This window comes from Felis catus, chromosome F2 (assembly GCF_018350175.1).
Source record: "Felis catus isolate Fca126 chromosome F2, F.catus_Fca126_mat1.0, whole genome shotgun sequence".
NCBI classification, from domain to species: domain Eukaryota; kingdom Metazoa; phylum Chordata; class Mammalia; order Carnivora; family Felidae; genus Felis; species Felis catus.
The window spans coordinates 38,477,612-38,494,319 of NC_058385.1; the positions used below are offsets into that span (position 1 = coordinate 38,477,612).

The 16,708-nt window shown below is 38.7% G+C and overlaps 1 protein-coding gene across 4 annotated transcripts in view; it reads left to right on the top strand.

Moving 5' to 3' along the window:
- Window positions 1-16,708, top strand: part of SLC26A7 (solute carrier family 26 member 7) — a 168,114-nt gene that overhangs the window by 68,613 nt on the left and 82,793 nt on the right. For all 4 annotated transcript variants that reach the window (XM_045050138.1, XM_045050137.1, XM_019822873.3 and 1 more), the window contains 2 exons: window positions 7,197-7,307; window positions 8,830-9,002. In XM_045050138.1, coding sequence (XP_044906073.1) covers window positions 7,197-7,307; window positions 8,830-9,002 — 284 coding nt within the window. The remainder of the gene's footprint in view (window positions 1-7,196; window positions 7,308-8,829; window positions 9,003-16,708) is intronic.

Below are 16,708 nucleotides of genomic sequence, written 5' to 3' on the forward strand. Positions count from 1 at the left end.
CGCGTCCATTCCTTAACCCGCCCACGCTTGGTTCCTACACCCTCTTTTCCCCGGGACCTGCTCAGTCTGAGGTCACCACTGGCCCTTCTGTTATCCAATTCAAAGGACATTTTTGTTCTTTGTCATGTGTACTGTTTCTGTGGAATTGCCGCAGACTTTGGCCTTGACTTCTTTATGCCTTTTTTCCTAATTCTCTTCCCATGCATCTGGCAATTCCTTCGCTTTTCCAATTTTGGCGTTGACCAGGCTTTCAGGCTTCTCACGTTTACCTGTCCAGTCTCTGGGCCTAAATCAGGATGTTCGCTGTCTTTTATGAGGTTCCTGTCATGTCCACTCATATCTGGTCAGTCGCCTTTGACCCTGTGACATGTTCTGGGAAGAAAGTGTTCTGTGCTAATGCCATAGGCCAGGGAACTGATTTGTTTTGTTAACTGTGTGTGTAATGGCTATTTATATGTGGTGGAACCACATTTTCTTTGCTTACTGCTACTACTTGGATATCGGCAGTAGTTTTCTAACTGTTCCTTCCACCCATCTTGTGTGTCTTCCACATAACTGCTGGACTAATTTGCTGAAGAAGCGCCTGGGTGGCTCAGTCAGTCAACTGTAAGACTTCTGCTCAGGTCATGATCTCACGGTTCATGGGTTTGAGCCCCACGTCGGGCTGTGTGCTGACAGCTCAGAGCCTGGAGCCTGCTTCAGATTCTGTGTCTCTGTCTCTCCGTCCCTCACCTGCTTGTGCTCTGTCTCTCTCTCAAAAATAAACGTACATTAAAAAAATGTAAAAATCAAACCTCGTCACCTTGCTTCCATTAGAAAAAGAATCTAATGACTTCTATAACATTCAGGATAACGTTCAGATTGCTTTTAGAAGTCTCTATCAAAAATGTATAAGTTGGATAGGTTTATGAACAACATACAGGGTGAAAAAAGTTTCAAAAATGTGTAAAAAGATGTGGAATCTCCTGGGATTTTTGCATAAAGTATTACATAAAAAATATAAGCCTACAACTTGTTTGTCCTATCTAACAGTATATAATCAACATGTCTCCATATTAGTGGATATGGATCTAATTCATTCTTTTTAAGAGCTGTGTAATATGCCATAGTACTGTTATACTAAAATTCATCTAATCGTCTCTATATTGATGACTATTCAGGTCATTTCCTTGTTTAGTTACTACCTAAGTTATTTTAATACAAAGAATTAGGTATATATTCTTAGGTAATTATGGATTCATTAACAATTCTAATAAAAGTGAAATGGATTTTCATTAAGCATGAAGGTATCCCATGTCCTTCTCTACACTAGATGCTTTGGGGAAGGAATGCAAATCTCCAGTTGGCCGGGCTGAGCCATGTGTCCCCATCTAGAGCCTGGGGTAGGAGGCAACTCCCCTTTTCTCAGCCCATGATCTTTGGGTGGAAGGAGGGACTTCCCGAAGGAAATTGGTGTCCTGCTACCAACAGAAGGGAAAATGGAGATGGGTGGCTAAAAACAGCAAATGTTGTACCACAGAAGCCAATGACCTATTCAACCAGAGTGCAGGTGGTAACATTATCCCCATGTTGTAGACAGGAATTTCATCCTATGGGAGTAGAGGAGGAACAAAAATATGGAAGCTTTGCAGTGTTCCATAGGCCCCTCCTTATCAGTGAAATCTGACTGGGGACATTATTAGATTTATAAATCTGACTGGGGAATTCAACTGGCTTGAAGCCGTGGTGGTTGGTGGCTTTGGTCAGCTTGGGGCCTGTGTCCATTCGTTTGCTCTATGAATGAAGGTTATGTGCCCTATCTAAAATTGAGAAGCACATATTCTCAGCAGTATGTAGGAGTCACAGAAAGTAATCAACTTAGATTTTGAAGGACCCAGAGGTTTTCCCTGCTAGAATCCATGGATGGAGTGAGGGCATGTCTAGGCTTTGCTTCTCTTGAGGGCCTAAATGTTGGTGGTGTGTGTGACATACGAAATTCCCTTTGTTCAGCCAGCCAGTAACCCATCCAGAAACATTCCACACTGTGTGGGAGTCCTGACTTTGCATGTGTGTGTGTGTGTGTGTGTGTGTGTCCACATATTTTAAATTAGTTTTCATTATTAGATTTGTAAATGTACCAATTCTGCTTTTAGTCCTGGGGCAAATGATTCATCATTTGAAGAGGAAATACAACGTGTAGCTAATAGGCCATTTGTAGTGACTCAATATTCTTATCTTCCCACTGCTCCAATGTTTTGATTCCAGATATTTCTACCACCTTAGAAAATAGGAGATCATTTTAAAAATAGAGAAAGAGGAAAGGAGAAGTTTGGGAGAAGGAAGGGAGGGAGGAAGACAGGGAGAACAGAACTGCAAGCCACCTTATATCATTAGGCGGCGATTTCTCCTTTTTAACTGTTAACCTGTAAAAGTACTTCAGGTTCATCTTACTTTCCATTTCCTTTATTCTATAAGCTGCCCTTTCATTTTCATTAAAAAGGCTCCTCATAAGAACCTTAAGTCAGTGATTAAGGAATGCGGCACAGGACTGAATCTTTCATTTCCTTTCTTTGAGCCTTATTGTTAGTACTTTCTCTAAATTCTGAACACTTTCTCTGACTCTCACGGAACTATTGATACTTAGTCCTTACTCCTTGGAATGAGAACTTTAAGTGCTTCTATCTTTAGCCATTCTGGGCTCAGAATAAGTTCTGAAATGAACACAAAAATACTTCTGATGCTCCATATTCATGACATCTTCCACTCCCACCCCCTAGGCATTATAAGAAATAATTAAGCTTTTGTTATTGGCTTTTGCTCCTATGAAGTATCTTTACTGAGGGGGTGTTACTTGGGTAATGCTATAATTTATTAAGTGATGTGACTTATTAGGATAAGAAGCTCAGCTTTGCTTTTAAAATAAATATCTCAAATTCTAGAGTTCCTCCTTCAGCCATACCTAAATGCAGTAATTCGTCTGTGGGCCCAGCACGGAGAACTGAAAAGTAATGTTTGATTTCTCCTTGGCAACTTGAAACAAATTGAATACAGTGCTTTAACATGATTTTGAGACATGAATATTTTCGAGACTGAACAAACTAAAAGCTTCCATTTTTGCAGAAGATAAGGAAATCTTTCTATGCTTTTCTGGGGAGCAGTTCCTCAGACACAGGTCACAGATAAGGTGGGTTGATCATCCAGCAGGGGGCACCTTTATCTCATTTGCATTTAGTGCTGAGTGATCCTGCAGAGGCCTCAGTTAGATGAAGCCTGGGAGGAGCCTCTGGAGTCTTTGCATGAGCCCATCAGCCTAGGTTCACCCTTGATATTTTTGTAAATATTTTCTTTCTGATATACTGGAAATTGGAGAGATTAATGAGACAATTAAATTGTATTACTTCATATAAAAACTCAATTCAGGGGCACCAGGGTGGCTCAGTCGGTTGAGCGACCGACTTCGGCTCAGGTCATGATCTCATAGTTGGTGAGCTCCAGCCCTGCGTCGGGCTCTGTGCTGACAGCCTGCTTCGGATTCTGTGTCTCCCTCTCTCTCTTCTCCCCTGCTCACACTCTGTCTCTTTGTCAAAAATAAATAAAGATTAAAAAAAAAATTAAAAAAAACTTTTCTAAAAAGAGTTTTAAAACCCCAGTTCTAAGGGGAGTAAAACCAGTGATTCTGAGTCCTAGCTGCCTGACCTTAGAATAAACAGGTGAGGTCACTGAGCCAACAAAACATAGTCTCCAGCAGTGGCTCTCCACATGTAACCCCAATACCCAATCCCCAAATTCCAACACGTTATTTACTTACTAGACACGATCTTTTGCAGTGTCAGGTTTCTTTGATTTTCTGAATAATTGCTATCACGTAAATGCAGATAAGACTGGGCTGAAACAGAAAACAAAATCTGTATCTTAAAGTATAAAACAGTTCTGTGATAAACAGTTCTCTTTCTCACCGGTAGTGACCGAGTGGCTTTCTAGGCATCTCAGCAGAGAAGTTGTCATAGGAGCAGAGGTAGAGACTGAGTTACCTATCTGCTTTGGTTCTTCGTCTCCCTCGGGGGTCAGGCGCTGTGTTTAGGGAAGCCATTCGCATGGCCCTGCAGCCTGCCTGGGTTGGAGGGGCAAGGGACTGGTCGGCAATGTTTGACTTTGTGCTCAGGGGCCCTTGAAATTTTGGTAGTTTGCAAGTCCTGAAACTACTGATGACATTGACGTGGGAGTATGGAGTCTATCCTATTCCTGTACTGTAATAGCCATCACTACACCTACAAAACATGTTTTCTTAAAAACTGCACCTTTCAAAGCCTTCAGACAGTGACCAATATATGATTTTTGATCTTTAAAAATAATCGGCCCTCTAAAGACCTTAAGGTTTTGGCTCCCTCCTCCAATGTCTCTCTCTCTCTCTCTCTCTCCCTCCCTCTCCCTCTCCCTCTCCCTCTCCGTCTCCCTCTCCCTCTCCCTCTCCCTCTCCCTCTCTCTCTCCCTTTCCCCTTTGCTCTCTGTTTACTCCATATCCCCTTTTGGGCACCCTGTGGCCTAATACTTACTTTGTTTTTATTTCTTGATCCTTCTTTTTGTTGTCTTGCTTCTCCTCCAATCTCAACTAGATTGGGTAATACAAATATTTATTAGCATTTGAAGTTTTCCTCCCGCAATTGGAGAGTTAGAGGGCTGTAATTCTGCTCTTAATTTATCGAATACCCTGTTTTAGAAACATGGAGAAGAGTGTAGATAATGTGGCTAATTTGTAAATGACTCAAGCCAGTTAATACTTTCACCTTTTTTGGAGTATTTAACATATTTTAGCTGGGTTAGTGTGTTGTGTATGAAAATATGTATGTGGCTTATGTTGTGATCCAGAACAATAAATGAATCAGAATAAGGAAATTTTATCCAGCCCCCTGTGCTTTTGGAGGTATGTGTGGGAGGATGGCTTGGGTTTTATGGTTCTTATTTGTGGAAGGAGTATTTGAAGTTTTAAAGCACTGTTTATCTACATTCGTCCATTCCTCTTTTATTTGGGCCATTGTTCACTGCCGTCTTAGCAGAGAAGCAGATTCTGGCTGAGGGTGAAAGATGCTGTTGCTTAAAGGGAAAGCTCAGTGTCAGTATCCGATGAAATGAAGGAAGTGTCTACAGGATCTCTGGTCTTTGAGCTTGTTTTTGTAGAATCTACTGAAGTGATTGTTTTGCACATATGGGTTTAGAGATCTCTTAAAGATTTGAGTTAAACATGTTTTACACGATGGTGCCCATTTTAATTTGGTAAGAATATAAGATCCAGAGAAATTCTGTTTTTGAACTGATTTTGCTATATATAGATTTGGGGGATGGAGATAGAGACAGACAGAAGGAGAGAGAGGGAGAGGAAAAGAGAGGGAGGGAGGGAGGGCAAGAAAGACAGAAAGATATAAAACAATAAAACAAACAGATAAAAGAGGTAGCTATTGACAAGGCAAGAGGCAGGATCCCACTGCTTCTAGCTTGGTCTCTACATTTGCTGCCGCAGGTAGGATAAAAATGTGGTCAAATAGGCCAACTCCTATCTTGCTGAGATTTACCACATTTATCAAAATTTAGCATGCATATGATTTACTCCAAGATGCTTTTGTTAAAGATGCTGCATGCAATTTCCCTTTGCCCCCATCATTGATTTAGTAGATCTGGGGGATCTTCCGAAATGTGGGTCATGTTATTTCTTACCTGGAAACACTCAGCATTCTGTCTCTTGATTGGTAATTTTTTTTCAGGTAACTCATTCTGAAAATGAATGAAAAAAGTTATTTTCTAGCTTTCTGCATGGCTGATGCAATGTACGCTTTTTACAAAGTTGCATAAGCTGTAAATGCCAGGAGGGGCTTGTTGGTGGGGCGGAGGAAGACTTAACACCATCCTTCCCAATAACCAGCGTGCTGTGCTGCCTCTCATCCTGTATGCATGAAATTCTAGAACAGCCTCTGCCACTGACCCTTCTATAATCACTTTTTATTTATTTTCATCAGACATTTAAGAAGACATTGTGTGTAAATAGCAATCCAGATGAGTTTTTAAAAATAAATCAGGGACTGGTCATTGGTAGCCTTTTATGTATTTTAATTGAAGGTAAGATGTCTTGTAGGGTTTGAAAAAATATCTGATATGTAACTAGAGTTTACATATTTAAAAAGAAATTAAGCCTAATTTTAAAAGAGTAAAAGTTAAACAGTAAAAAGTATGATCTTGGAACCATATTGTTGGGCTCCATAGTGTGAATAATGAATTAACCTCATATTTGGGTAATCTGTATTCTAACACCACTCCCTTCCTCAAGTCTCTTCGTACCTTATTTATAGAGTGCATTACGCTTAATCAAATGCCTATCAGCAAGTTGTGTAGACTTGAATGGAAATGTCAGAACCTAGCTTAACTAGCCATTTAATGCCAAGGACCAGCCACAAGCAAGATCAATTTAATGAGCTCACACTCACATATATTTCGGTCACGTTTAAACCACTTGTGGTCATTTAGACATGTCTGAGAAAGTTTTCTATGTGTATGTAACATACACACTACGTAGGCAGTAGTGTCTATGAGGAATAAAAATGAACAGCTATGAGTTACTCCTTACTATTTAAGTAAAAAGTTGTTTTTCACTCTAAGAAACTATATCTGAAATGGGCTGGAGTCCAGGATGGGAAAAGCACGGACTCACACACTGCCCTGCCCCTGTGATACACAAGGTGAGGCTGGCCAGGAAGCCGCCAGCCAGGCCCCCTTGAGTGCGTGTCCTTCTTGTCCCAGCCTTCCTGACCTTTTCATCTGTCATTGGTAATACTACCAGTTTTACCTATGCTGCAGATGCTATTGTGCCAATAAAATAATACCAGAAGTATAGACATGGTCCTCGAAGTGTGTGTGGAGATATTTTGCTTGTGATGTTATCACTTTTACCAGGAAGACTCTCTGAACCAATGTTTCCTTATAGACGTCTCTGTAATCAAGGGGAAAAGTAGTGGTCCAAAAATAAGAGCTTTTGGAATTGAAATTTAAATATAAAGTAAATAAGGGAGTGGTCTGTAATTGAGGATCTTAATGTAGTCTCTCGTTGAGCAAGTAGAGTCATTAAATCATAGTCCCTTTTGTCATTAAATAAACCGATATCCCTTCTACTTTGTAGTGGACTGTATCTTGGGGTTATAAGGTGATCCTAACTACCTGGGTCTGCTTGACAGGGTTGGCCTTTGCTATTCTCTCATCTGTGCACCCCGTGTTCGGTTTATATGGGTCTCTGTTTCCTGCCATCATTTACGCCATATTTGGAATGGGACGTCATGTTGCCACAGGTAATAATTTCTGTCTATGTTTATGCTTCTCATGTTACTAATGAAAGCGACCCAGAAGTGCTCATTAGTTACTGATTACATTTCAAAGCAATTCTAACTTTACTTCTGATGACCTCAGCAAATATTAGGACAAGACATTTATCTCTTTGTGCCTCAGATACACGACCCATACTGTAATATATTACTGTATTATTATGTAATCAAGCTTATGTTAAAGATTCTTTGCATTTTTAGGTTGTAGAAAGGTCATAAGAGAAGGCCATATATTTTGAATTTACAGTGAATTAAGAGAAACTATACACTTTGAGGGAAAGAAAATACTGTATAGAATTTAGTTACTCAAATTTTGAAAAATATTTTTTTATGTGATTGATATTTGGACTGAAGGATCTTTTAGGTTTCTTCTCAATTAGATTCTATAGTGCCCTTTAATTAGTATATCTATTACCTTGCCTATCTCTGCATTACTAAATAAAAGGTGAAATATCACAAATAGTCATAATAGAGCCAGCTGGTTAAAAACCTGGGTTTTAAAGTTAGATGGTCCTGGGTGTATGTCTCATTTGTTGTTTGCTATCTGCATGACCTTGGACAGCATTTTAAAGGCCTGTTTTCTGCTTTCTGGACAGTGAAATAAAAAAAAATATCATATGACTGTAGTGAGAGTTGGATGAGATAGTTGATGTACAGTGTCTAACTTAGTACTTTCTAGAAAAGATTTAATAAGTTATTATTATTACAAAAATGATACCTTAGTCTTAAATATTAAATTAAAAATAATAAATCTGCTTTTAACTATAAATATCCATAGAGGCATTTCTATGTATTTTGTACCCTTAAGATCTCAGCCTCTAAGTATGTGTCTATTTCTTCAGTGGTCAGTTTGTGTTATTGATTGTGTTGGTTTCCTATTTCTGATGTACCAAATTACCATGAGCTCAGTGGCTTGACACGAGATAAGTTTATTATCTTACAGTTTTAGAAGTCAGAAGTGTGAAATGAGTTGTACTGGTTTAAAATTGAAGTGAATGAGCTCGTAGTTAGCTACTGAGCCTACTGAGGTTTTCATATTTATCATCTCACTTATATTTCCCCCAAGCCCTGAAAGGTAGATATTATGGATAGGCTTTATGGATGAGGTAATGCAGACTCAGAGTAAGGTGCTTTAAGTCACATTATTGATAAATAGAGGACTGACATTCAAGTCCAGGCCATGATCTTAATCCCTGCCCTGAGGACATTCTCCATGCGCAGAGAGGTGGGAAATTGTAAGGCCTGGGAGGGAAGAGCAAGGAGATTGGTGTGGCTGTGTGTTGAAGGAAAATGTGTTTATGTAGGAAAGTTTGTTTGTTCTGTGGAGAGAAGGGTGGATGAGTCGGGGTGCTGAGAAGAGTGTTTCCGATAAATCTATCTGGTTTTATACCCAGCAGATGGATTCAGCTTTAATGGTGGAATCCAACCATTGTTATCGAGTCCATTACTAACAGAAGATTCCCCCACCCCCACCATCACTCCCTTTTAGGCACCTTCGCCTTGACATCCTTAATATCAGCCAATGCAGTGGAACGGCTTGTCCCTCTGAGCAGCCAGAACCTCACCACGCAGAGTAACACAAGCATAGTGGGTTTATCTGACTTTGAGATGCAAAGGATTGGTGTTGCTGCAGCCGTTTCCTTCTTGGGAGGTGTGATTCAGGTAAGTGGTGCTGCGACTTGGCAATGAAGAAAGGGAGACAGTGGAAGGACAGGCAGTTGGTGGTTTATTTTTATTCGTGTTCATGTCTTTGTCTCTCAAGATGGATGCAGCCCAGATGTGTTTTATCTTTATGGGAATACTGTCTACTATAAGGGTAGTTACTCTGTAAGTGCTAGTTGAATAAATGAATCAGAATCAAGAAATTGAAGTTACAGGGAAGTAATTGTTGACTTTTCAAAAACAAGATTTCTGAAGAATGTTTTACAAAGTGGAATAGGCTTCCTTATAAGGCAGTGAGGCAATCCTTGTGTTCATACAGTGACTGGATCATCACTGCAAAATAAGGTAGAAGTTCCTGCAGTGGGAAGAGACATGACTAGATTCCTAGGGTCCTTCCCGATTTTCAGATTTTATGATGTTACCGCCTATAGCGGTAACAAGTGGTGTTTCATTGGTGCCACACACCGGCTGGTGTGAAGTCTTTCAACTCACACTGGCACCAGCCATTGCCCCTTTCAACCTCAAGCATCTATTTGGTTGCCAGGCCTGCTCTAGCCTGTCTATTCCTTCAAAATATCAGACTATGTAATTTGCTGTCTCCAATCAGTTGTCAGAATTAGATAATTCAGAAGTGAATATAAAATAAATGTGGGGGCGGGGACTGAATACTAGACATGGACGTCTGACAGCCGTTTTGGCTTATTCCTCTGCTTTCTCTTGAGTTACATGTACATAAACTTCCCAGGTGGCTGTTTTCTGGGTGGGCAGAGGCTCACTGTTACATTACACTGTAACATTATTTACAAGGTCAAAGATGGTATAAAGGTCAAGAAGGGAAAAAAGGGTAGTTGATGATTGCCTGGAATTGGAGGTTTAGAAGAAAAGATGTGATCTCGAGGGAAGGAAACACATTGTTAGAGCTATGTTGCCTTGTAGCTCTGTAAAAAGCGTGGGAGAACTGAAGATGTAAGACCAATACTAACTCCACTCTTCCTAGGTCTTTAGTGAATAGATCATCTGAGCAGCAGTTTTGCCTAGGAAACTACCAGACTGGAAGGCCAGTAGGTATCTTTTATGGCCATAGAGGTGCTTTCATGAAATACAAACTGGTTGAGCATCCTGTGACCTTCATTATATTTTTTTAAACATGGATGATGTCCATGTATTCTGACACTTGCACAGGCAGGCTCAGTGGCCTCTTCTGCCTTGATGGGCCACTGTGAGGCCTTCTAATGGACATGTCATCTGTGTCCACCTCAGAAATAATGAGCCATGTGAACTGATGATTCAGAAATTGATATGTTGCCATAGATTTGGTATAGGTCTTCCTTGATTTCTGTTCATTTAAAATAAAATAAAAATCTCTGTATTAGCACAGCAAAGATAACACCACTACTCCTTCTGGTCCCATTATTTTCCATCCATGGCTTTCTTTGAGTTTATGGTTTTTACTAGGTTTGGACTTCCTCTTATTCTATTAAGCACAGAACAGGTAGTTTTAGGTGTATATTATTGCCATTTTTAAAAATCCAAGAGAGTAAATAATTAACAATAAAACCCAGTAGCCTTCTGGTTAGTCTCATTTTAACCATTTTCCATGGTTTAAAAAACAATCATCAGGTATTTTGTTATTATCTAGCATATTTGGATTAAGAATTCAAATGATAATAAAATATAAAAGTAAAAGCCAGGATTCAAACAACATAAAAAATTAATGTTTCATTTCTCGGAAAGAAACTCCCTAGAATCACAAGAGTAAAACAGGATATTATTAAAGATAATAAAAATAATTTGGTTTTCATGGACTTTTATTACATGTAAAATCTGGTCCAGAGAGTTGCATGTTTTGTCTTATAACTTCATCAAACATCTGCTTTCCTTTGTCTTTAGCTCTGATCCTGGATATGTGACCCACGTTTTAGCCAATTTTTGAACAGATGGCTGGACTTTATTTGACCTCCAAACTCATCTGTCCATTGTCAACCAGAACCGTAGGATCTGTTTGGGTCTGCTGGATCCAGCTTTTCGGTCATTTTTCCTTTCCTCCTTCGGATTTGAAATCTACTGAATAGGAGGGCAGTACCAAGGTGTCCGGCTTCTACAAACACAGATGGTGTTTGTTTACCTTGTCTTACTTATTTTTAATTCCAGCTGATGGAACTAGTTAGGTGAATAAAATTATATCGTTAAGGTGCTCGAAACCGTCACATCCAATGTGGTTCACAGATTGTGTATCAGTTGGAAATGCTCTCAGCTGTAAGTAAGTGATGACCCTACCACCAGAGCTTACACTATGTAGACATTTATTGCATTTTGTGTTACAAGAGGTCATGGAAACAGGTTCTTCAATGTCTGGCAACCCATTCAATTGATGAACTGGTCTGCTTTTTTGTTTTTTGTGTTTTGGTTTTTGTTTTTTAATTAGATAGTAAGGTCTCTGTGACTTAGTGCTTTTCCTTTTTTTTCTGGTAGTTCACCAATAACGTTCCCCCCTAAGTTGTTGCTTTTATTTAACTTCGTCTCCCTTTCAACTGTTTCTCCATTTCTTTACTCGACTTACATTCCTCAATATTGTTTTAATGATGCTAGTATGTCTTTCTCTTTAACATGTCTGATGTTATTTTTAGGAGAAACTATGGCATGAAACAATAAGGGAGTTAGAATTAAGATGTATGTTTATAGCAAACGGTTTTCATACCATAAAATTTCAGATTTTATTTTGAGAATTGCTCTTTTTTGCCTTTCCTCCAACTTTCTGTACACCCATAATATTTTGGTTTGCTTTGTATATTAGATGTTATTTGGAACACAGTGTTTTTAAGATTAATTACAGTATCTACATCTGTTTTCCAGTCTTCATAGCACTTAGCATAGCACTCTGCACATGGTAGATTCTCAGAAAAGTTAGTGCATTAGAAAATGAACTATTAGTTCAGAATCTGAAAACCAAGAAATAGCAGGCATCATGCCAGGTAATAATTTTGTGATTTTAAGAGAATTGAGTCTGACATTTGGTGACTTTAGTTACTATAACACGAAGAGACTATGAAAAACGGTATATTCAGAGAACTGTCATTCTCCCCAACTCATCCCCATTCTCCCTCTGATTTCTGCTCTATTTTAACCCGTCTCCTATGGGTGACGTATCTCAGTCATTTCTGGTTTATACTTTTACAAAATGAATATTTTCTTATTTACTCTTCTTTCTTACATGAAAGATAATCTTTTGTATTTGACTTTTTTCACTTAACAGTAGCATATCCTGGAAATCATTCCATGTCAGCTCCTAGAAATGCCCCTCATACTTTTTATTGCTGCATAGTGCTCAATTGTATGGCTATGCCACTGTTTATTCAACACATCCTCCTCTATTTGGGCATATGAATTGACTCCAGTATTTTGCAGTTGTAAGCAATGATACTGTGAATGTGCATATGTATTTTCATAATGTTGGTAGTGTCTAAGGTGAATTCCTAGCATGGGATTCCTGTCTCGAAAGGTCAATGTAGTTTTGTTAGATATTTTCAAATTCCCTGCCAAAAGGGTTGTAGCCATTTGCAGTCTGACAGAAATAACACGAGAGCACCCTCTGCCTCACCAACAGAATGTATTGCCAGACTTAAAATTTTTTTAATGTTTATTTTATTTATTTACTTTGAGAAAAAGAGAGAGTGTGCACACGTACACACACACACACACACACACACACACACACACACACACACACACGAGTCGGGGAGAGACAGAGAGAGAAGGGGAGAGAAAATCCCAAGCCGGCCTGCACTGTCAGCGTGGAGCCCACTGGGGTCTTGATCTCACGAAGCATGAGATTAAGATCTGAACAGAAATCAAGAATTCCACACTTAACTAACTAAGCCACCCAGATGCCCCTAGATTTAAAAATTTTAATCAATCAGATAAGTGAGAAATGTTATTCAAGTGTAATTTGCATTTCTTAAATTATGAGTGATGTCAAATTATAACATCTTCGCATATATGACTATTTTGCAACAGTTTTGTGGATTATGTGTTCATATATTTTTCTAATTTTTGTATTAGAGTTTTGTTCCCTTTTCCCTCAAATTTTAAGAGTTCTTTATATATATGGATATTAGCCCTTTACTGTGATATATGCTGCAAGTGTTTTAATCTAATTTGCAAGATTTTACCAGACAATTAAAAAAAATTTATGTAGTCAGATTTATCAATCATATTTTTAATTGTCTCTGGACTTTGTCAATATTAGAAAGCTTTCCCATGGGGTGCTTGAGTGGCTCCGTTGGTGAAGCGTCTGACTCTTAGTTTTGGCTCAGATCATGATCTCACAGATTTGTGGGTTTGAACTCTAGACTGGCAGCGTGGAGCCTGCTTGGGATTCTCTCTTTCCTTCTCTTTTTGTCCCTCCCCATTTGCACTCTCTCTCTCTCTCCCTCTCTCTCAAAATAAATAAACTTTGTTAAAAAAAAGAAAGCTTTCCCTTTACACTAAGTTTATAGAAGAATTCACCATATTCTTAAAATTTTAATTTATTAAGTTCTTTTTAAAAATTTTTTTAATGTTTATTTATTTTTGAGAGAGAGAGAGAGAGGGAGACAGCAAGTGGGAGAGGGATAGAGAGGGAGACACAGAATCCGAGGCAGGCTCGCTCCAGGCTCTGAGCTGTCAGCACAGAGCCTGTCATGGGGCTAGAACTCATGACCTGAGCCTAAGTCAGACACTTAACCAACTGAGCCACCCAGGCACCCCTAAATTATTTTCTATTTGATTTTCTTTTGCATTTACTATCCTGGTCAGTGTGGAATTTATTCTTGTGTGCGGTGGGAGATAAGGATCTAATTGCATTCTTTTTCCAAGTGGCTGCCCAGTTGGGCCAGTGACGTTTACTAAAACGCTCACCTTTGCTACTGTAGTTTGTAAAGCTACCTTTACCATTTCCATACTTACTTAGACCTACTCTTTTCTATCCTATCCTATCCTGTCCTGTCCTGTCCCGTCCTGTCTTGTCCCATCCCGTTCCATCCCATCCCATCCCGTCCCGTCCCGTCCTGTCCTATCCTATCCCATCCTATCCTGTCCTGTCCTATCCTTTTGGTCTGTATATATATTCTTGAGGCAGTAGCACCCTGTTTTAATTATTAAGACATGTAGTTTGGTTTGATCTGGTAGGACTAGTTCACCTTTGCAGTTTTTATGTCTTAGTATGTTTCTGGCTATTTCTGCAAGTTTGGTCTTTCTTCTGAACTTTAGCATCAACTTGTCTAGCTCCATTTAAAAAAAAAACTTGCTGATATTTTTTATCAAGATTGTGTTAAATTGACATCTTTATGACATTAAATTATCCTATCCAAGAACAGGGGCCTTTCTTTTTGTCGCAGTCTAATTTTGTCAGACTTGTTAGTCTTTCAGGAGTGTTTCCTCTTACAGGTTTTGTACATTTATTCCTGAGTATTTATTCTTAAGTATTTAATCATCTTTGTTACTATTATGCCTGGGGACTTCTCTACCATTATGTCTTCTACCTAGTTATTGTTTCTGTCTATAAAAGCTATTGATATTTTTCCATTCATTTCTTTATTTAACAAATGTATCTGTTAAGATGCTTTCAGCTGCAGAAAATATAATATCCACACAAAAGTGTCTCAAAAGATGGATTTTAGTGTTTCATATGACAAGAATTCTGGTGGTAGCAAAATTTCTGGCTGGTTAATGCAGTACCTGTAATTTCATCAATAGCCTATGCTTTTTATGTCTTCCTGCTATGCCAGCCTCGGCCGGTTACTTTTCTTCCTAGGTGACCCCATGCCCCATAACTGCATGATTCAAGATGTTGCCATCGTGCCAGGCACATCTCCTCACAGAATCACAGCAAGACTCAGAACAATGGCACTTTCTCCTTGTACATTTTTTTTTCAGGAAGGAAAACTTTCACTAGAAAGTTCCCATTCGACTTCTCATGCTTAAAAGTATCACATGCCCATTCTTAAACTAATTGCCAATGAGGCGGGGGTAATATTACCATGATTGCCTTAGACTAATTAAAATTCACCTCTGGGGATGGAAAGGCATTCCTTCCTCGAATACCTCACAAAAAGAAAAGTGAACAAAATTGGAATGTTAAAGAACATGATAGTTGCTAGAAAGATTAAAATCAGTGCCAGCCACAAAATAACTTACTGGGTCTCTACCCTAGCCAGATATCCCTTAGACATAGGGACTACAGGAGGGAGAGAATGGGCTGAGGTCACTTTTCATAGAAGATACAGTCTGGTGGGAAGAGGGGTAACTGAACATGTCATTACCAGGAAAGCATAAATTATTTTTGGGTGAAGAAAGTGAATAAGCAAGCTCCAGTATTGTGTAAATGTACATATGGAGTGCTTTGGTCTATTAATTATATATCCTGATACCTTATTCTTACTGAGTTGTTGGTTTTATTTTATTTTATTTTTTTACTATTTAAATGAGTTTTAGGGGCATCTGGGTGGCTCAGTCGGTTAAGTGTCTGACTCTTGATTTCAGCTCAGGTCCTGATCTCACGGTTTGTAAGTTTGAGCCTCACGTAGGGCTCTTAGCTGACAGTGCGGAGCCTGCTTGGGATTCTCTCTATCTCTCTCTCTCTCTCTCTCTCTCTCTCTCTCTCTCTTTCTCTCTCTCCATCCCTTCCTGCTCCTCCCCTTGTCTCTGTCTCTCAAAAAATAAACTGTAAAAAAGCTTAAATGAGTTTTATTATTCATTAATTTTCCAGTATTTTATAAAGATATTTTTGCTTCCTTTTTTTTACAAAATAATATAATTTGTGGTTTCCCTTGTTCAGTTTCATTAGATGAGATCTGTTATAATGGCAAATAATAGTGGAAACAGTGGGCTTTTTTGTCTTTTCTTGCGCTTACTCAAAATGTCATCTCTGTGAAGATACTGGCCTTGAGAATGGAGTGTGTATATTTTACCATATTAAGAAATTATTTACTGCTTTATATTTTTGAATTTTAATAGAAATTAGAAAGAGTATTGAATATTTCTATAGGTTTTTCCAGCACCTATAGAGATAATCATATTATTTTTTTCCTCTGAAGTCTATTATATGTTATATCATATTAATGGATTTCCTAGCATTGAACCAACCTTAATAATTTCTATTAAACATTCAAAAATAAAATTTAATAATTCCCACTTGATCATGGTGTATATTATTCTTTAAAAGATTTTTTTTAATGTTTATTTTTGAGAGAGAGAGAGAGACGAGTACAAGTGGGGGAGGGGCAGAGAGAGAGGGAGACACAGAATCCGAAAAAGGCTCCAGGCTCCGAGCTGTCAGCACAGAGCCCGATGTGGGGCTCCAGCTCACAAACTGTGGATCATGGCCTGAGCTGAAGTCAGATGCTTAACCAACTGAGCCACCCAGGCACCCCTGGTGTATTTTATTCTTAAAGTGGTTTTGGATTCTGTTTATCAAATTTTTATCTAGTACTTTTACATCCTTTTTCTTCAATGGTAGTGGACTACAGTTTTCTTTTTTGTAGTCTTTATCAGATCTAGTTATCCATATTTTACTTTCTTCCTAACCTTTTATCCTCAGTTTTCTTAAGCACTACTGATGGGTCTAGTATTAGAAGGTTTGTAAAATCGTCCTTTTAAAAATATCCCATTGAAATAATCTGTTTCCTGGTGCTCTTTTGGGGGGTAATTTCTTGATAATGTTCTCTATT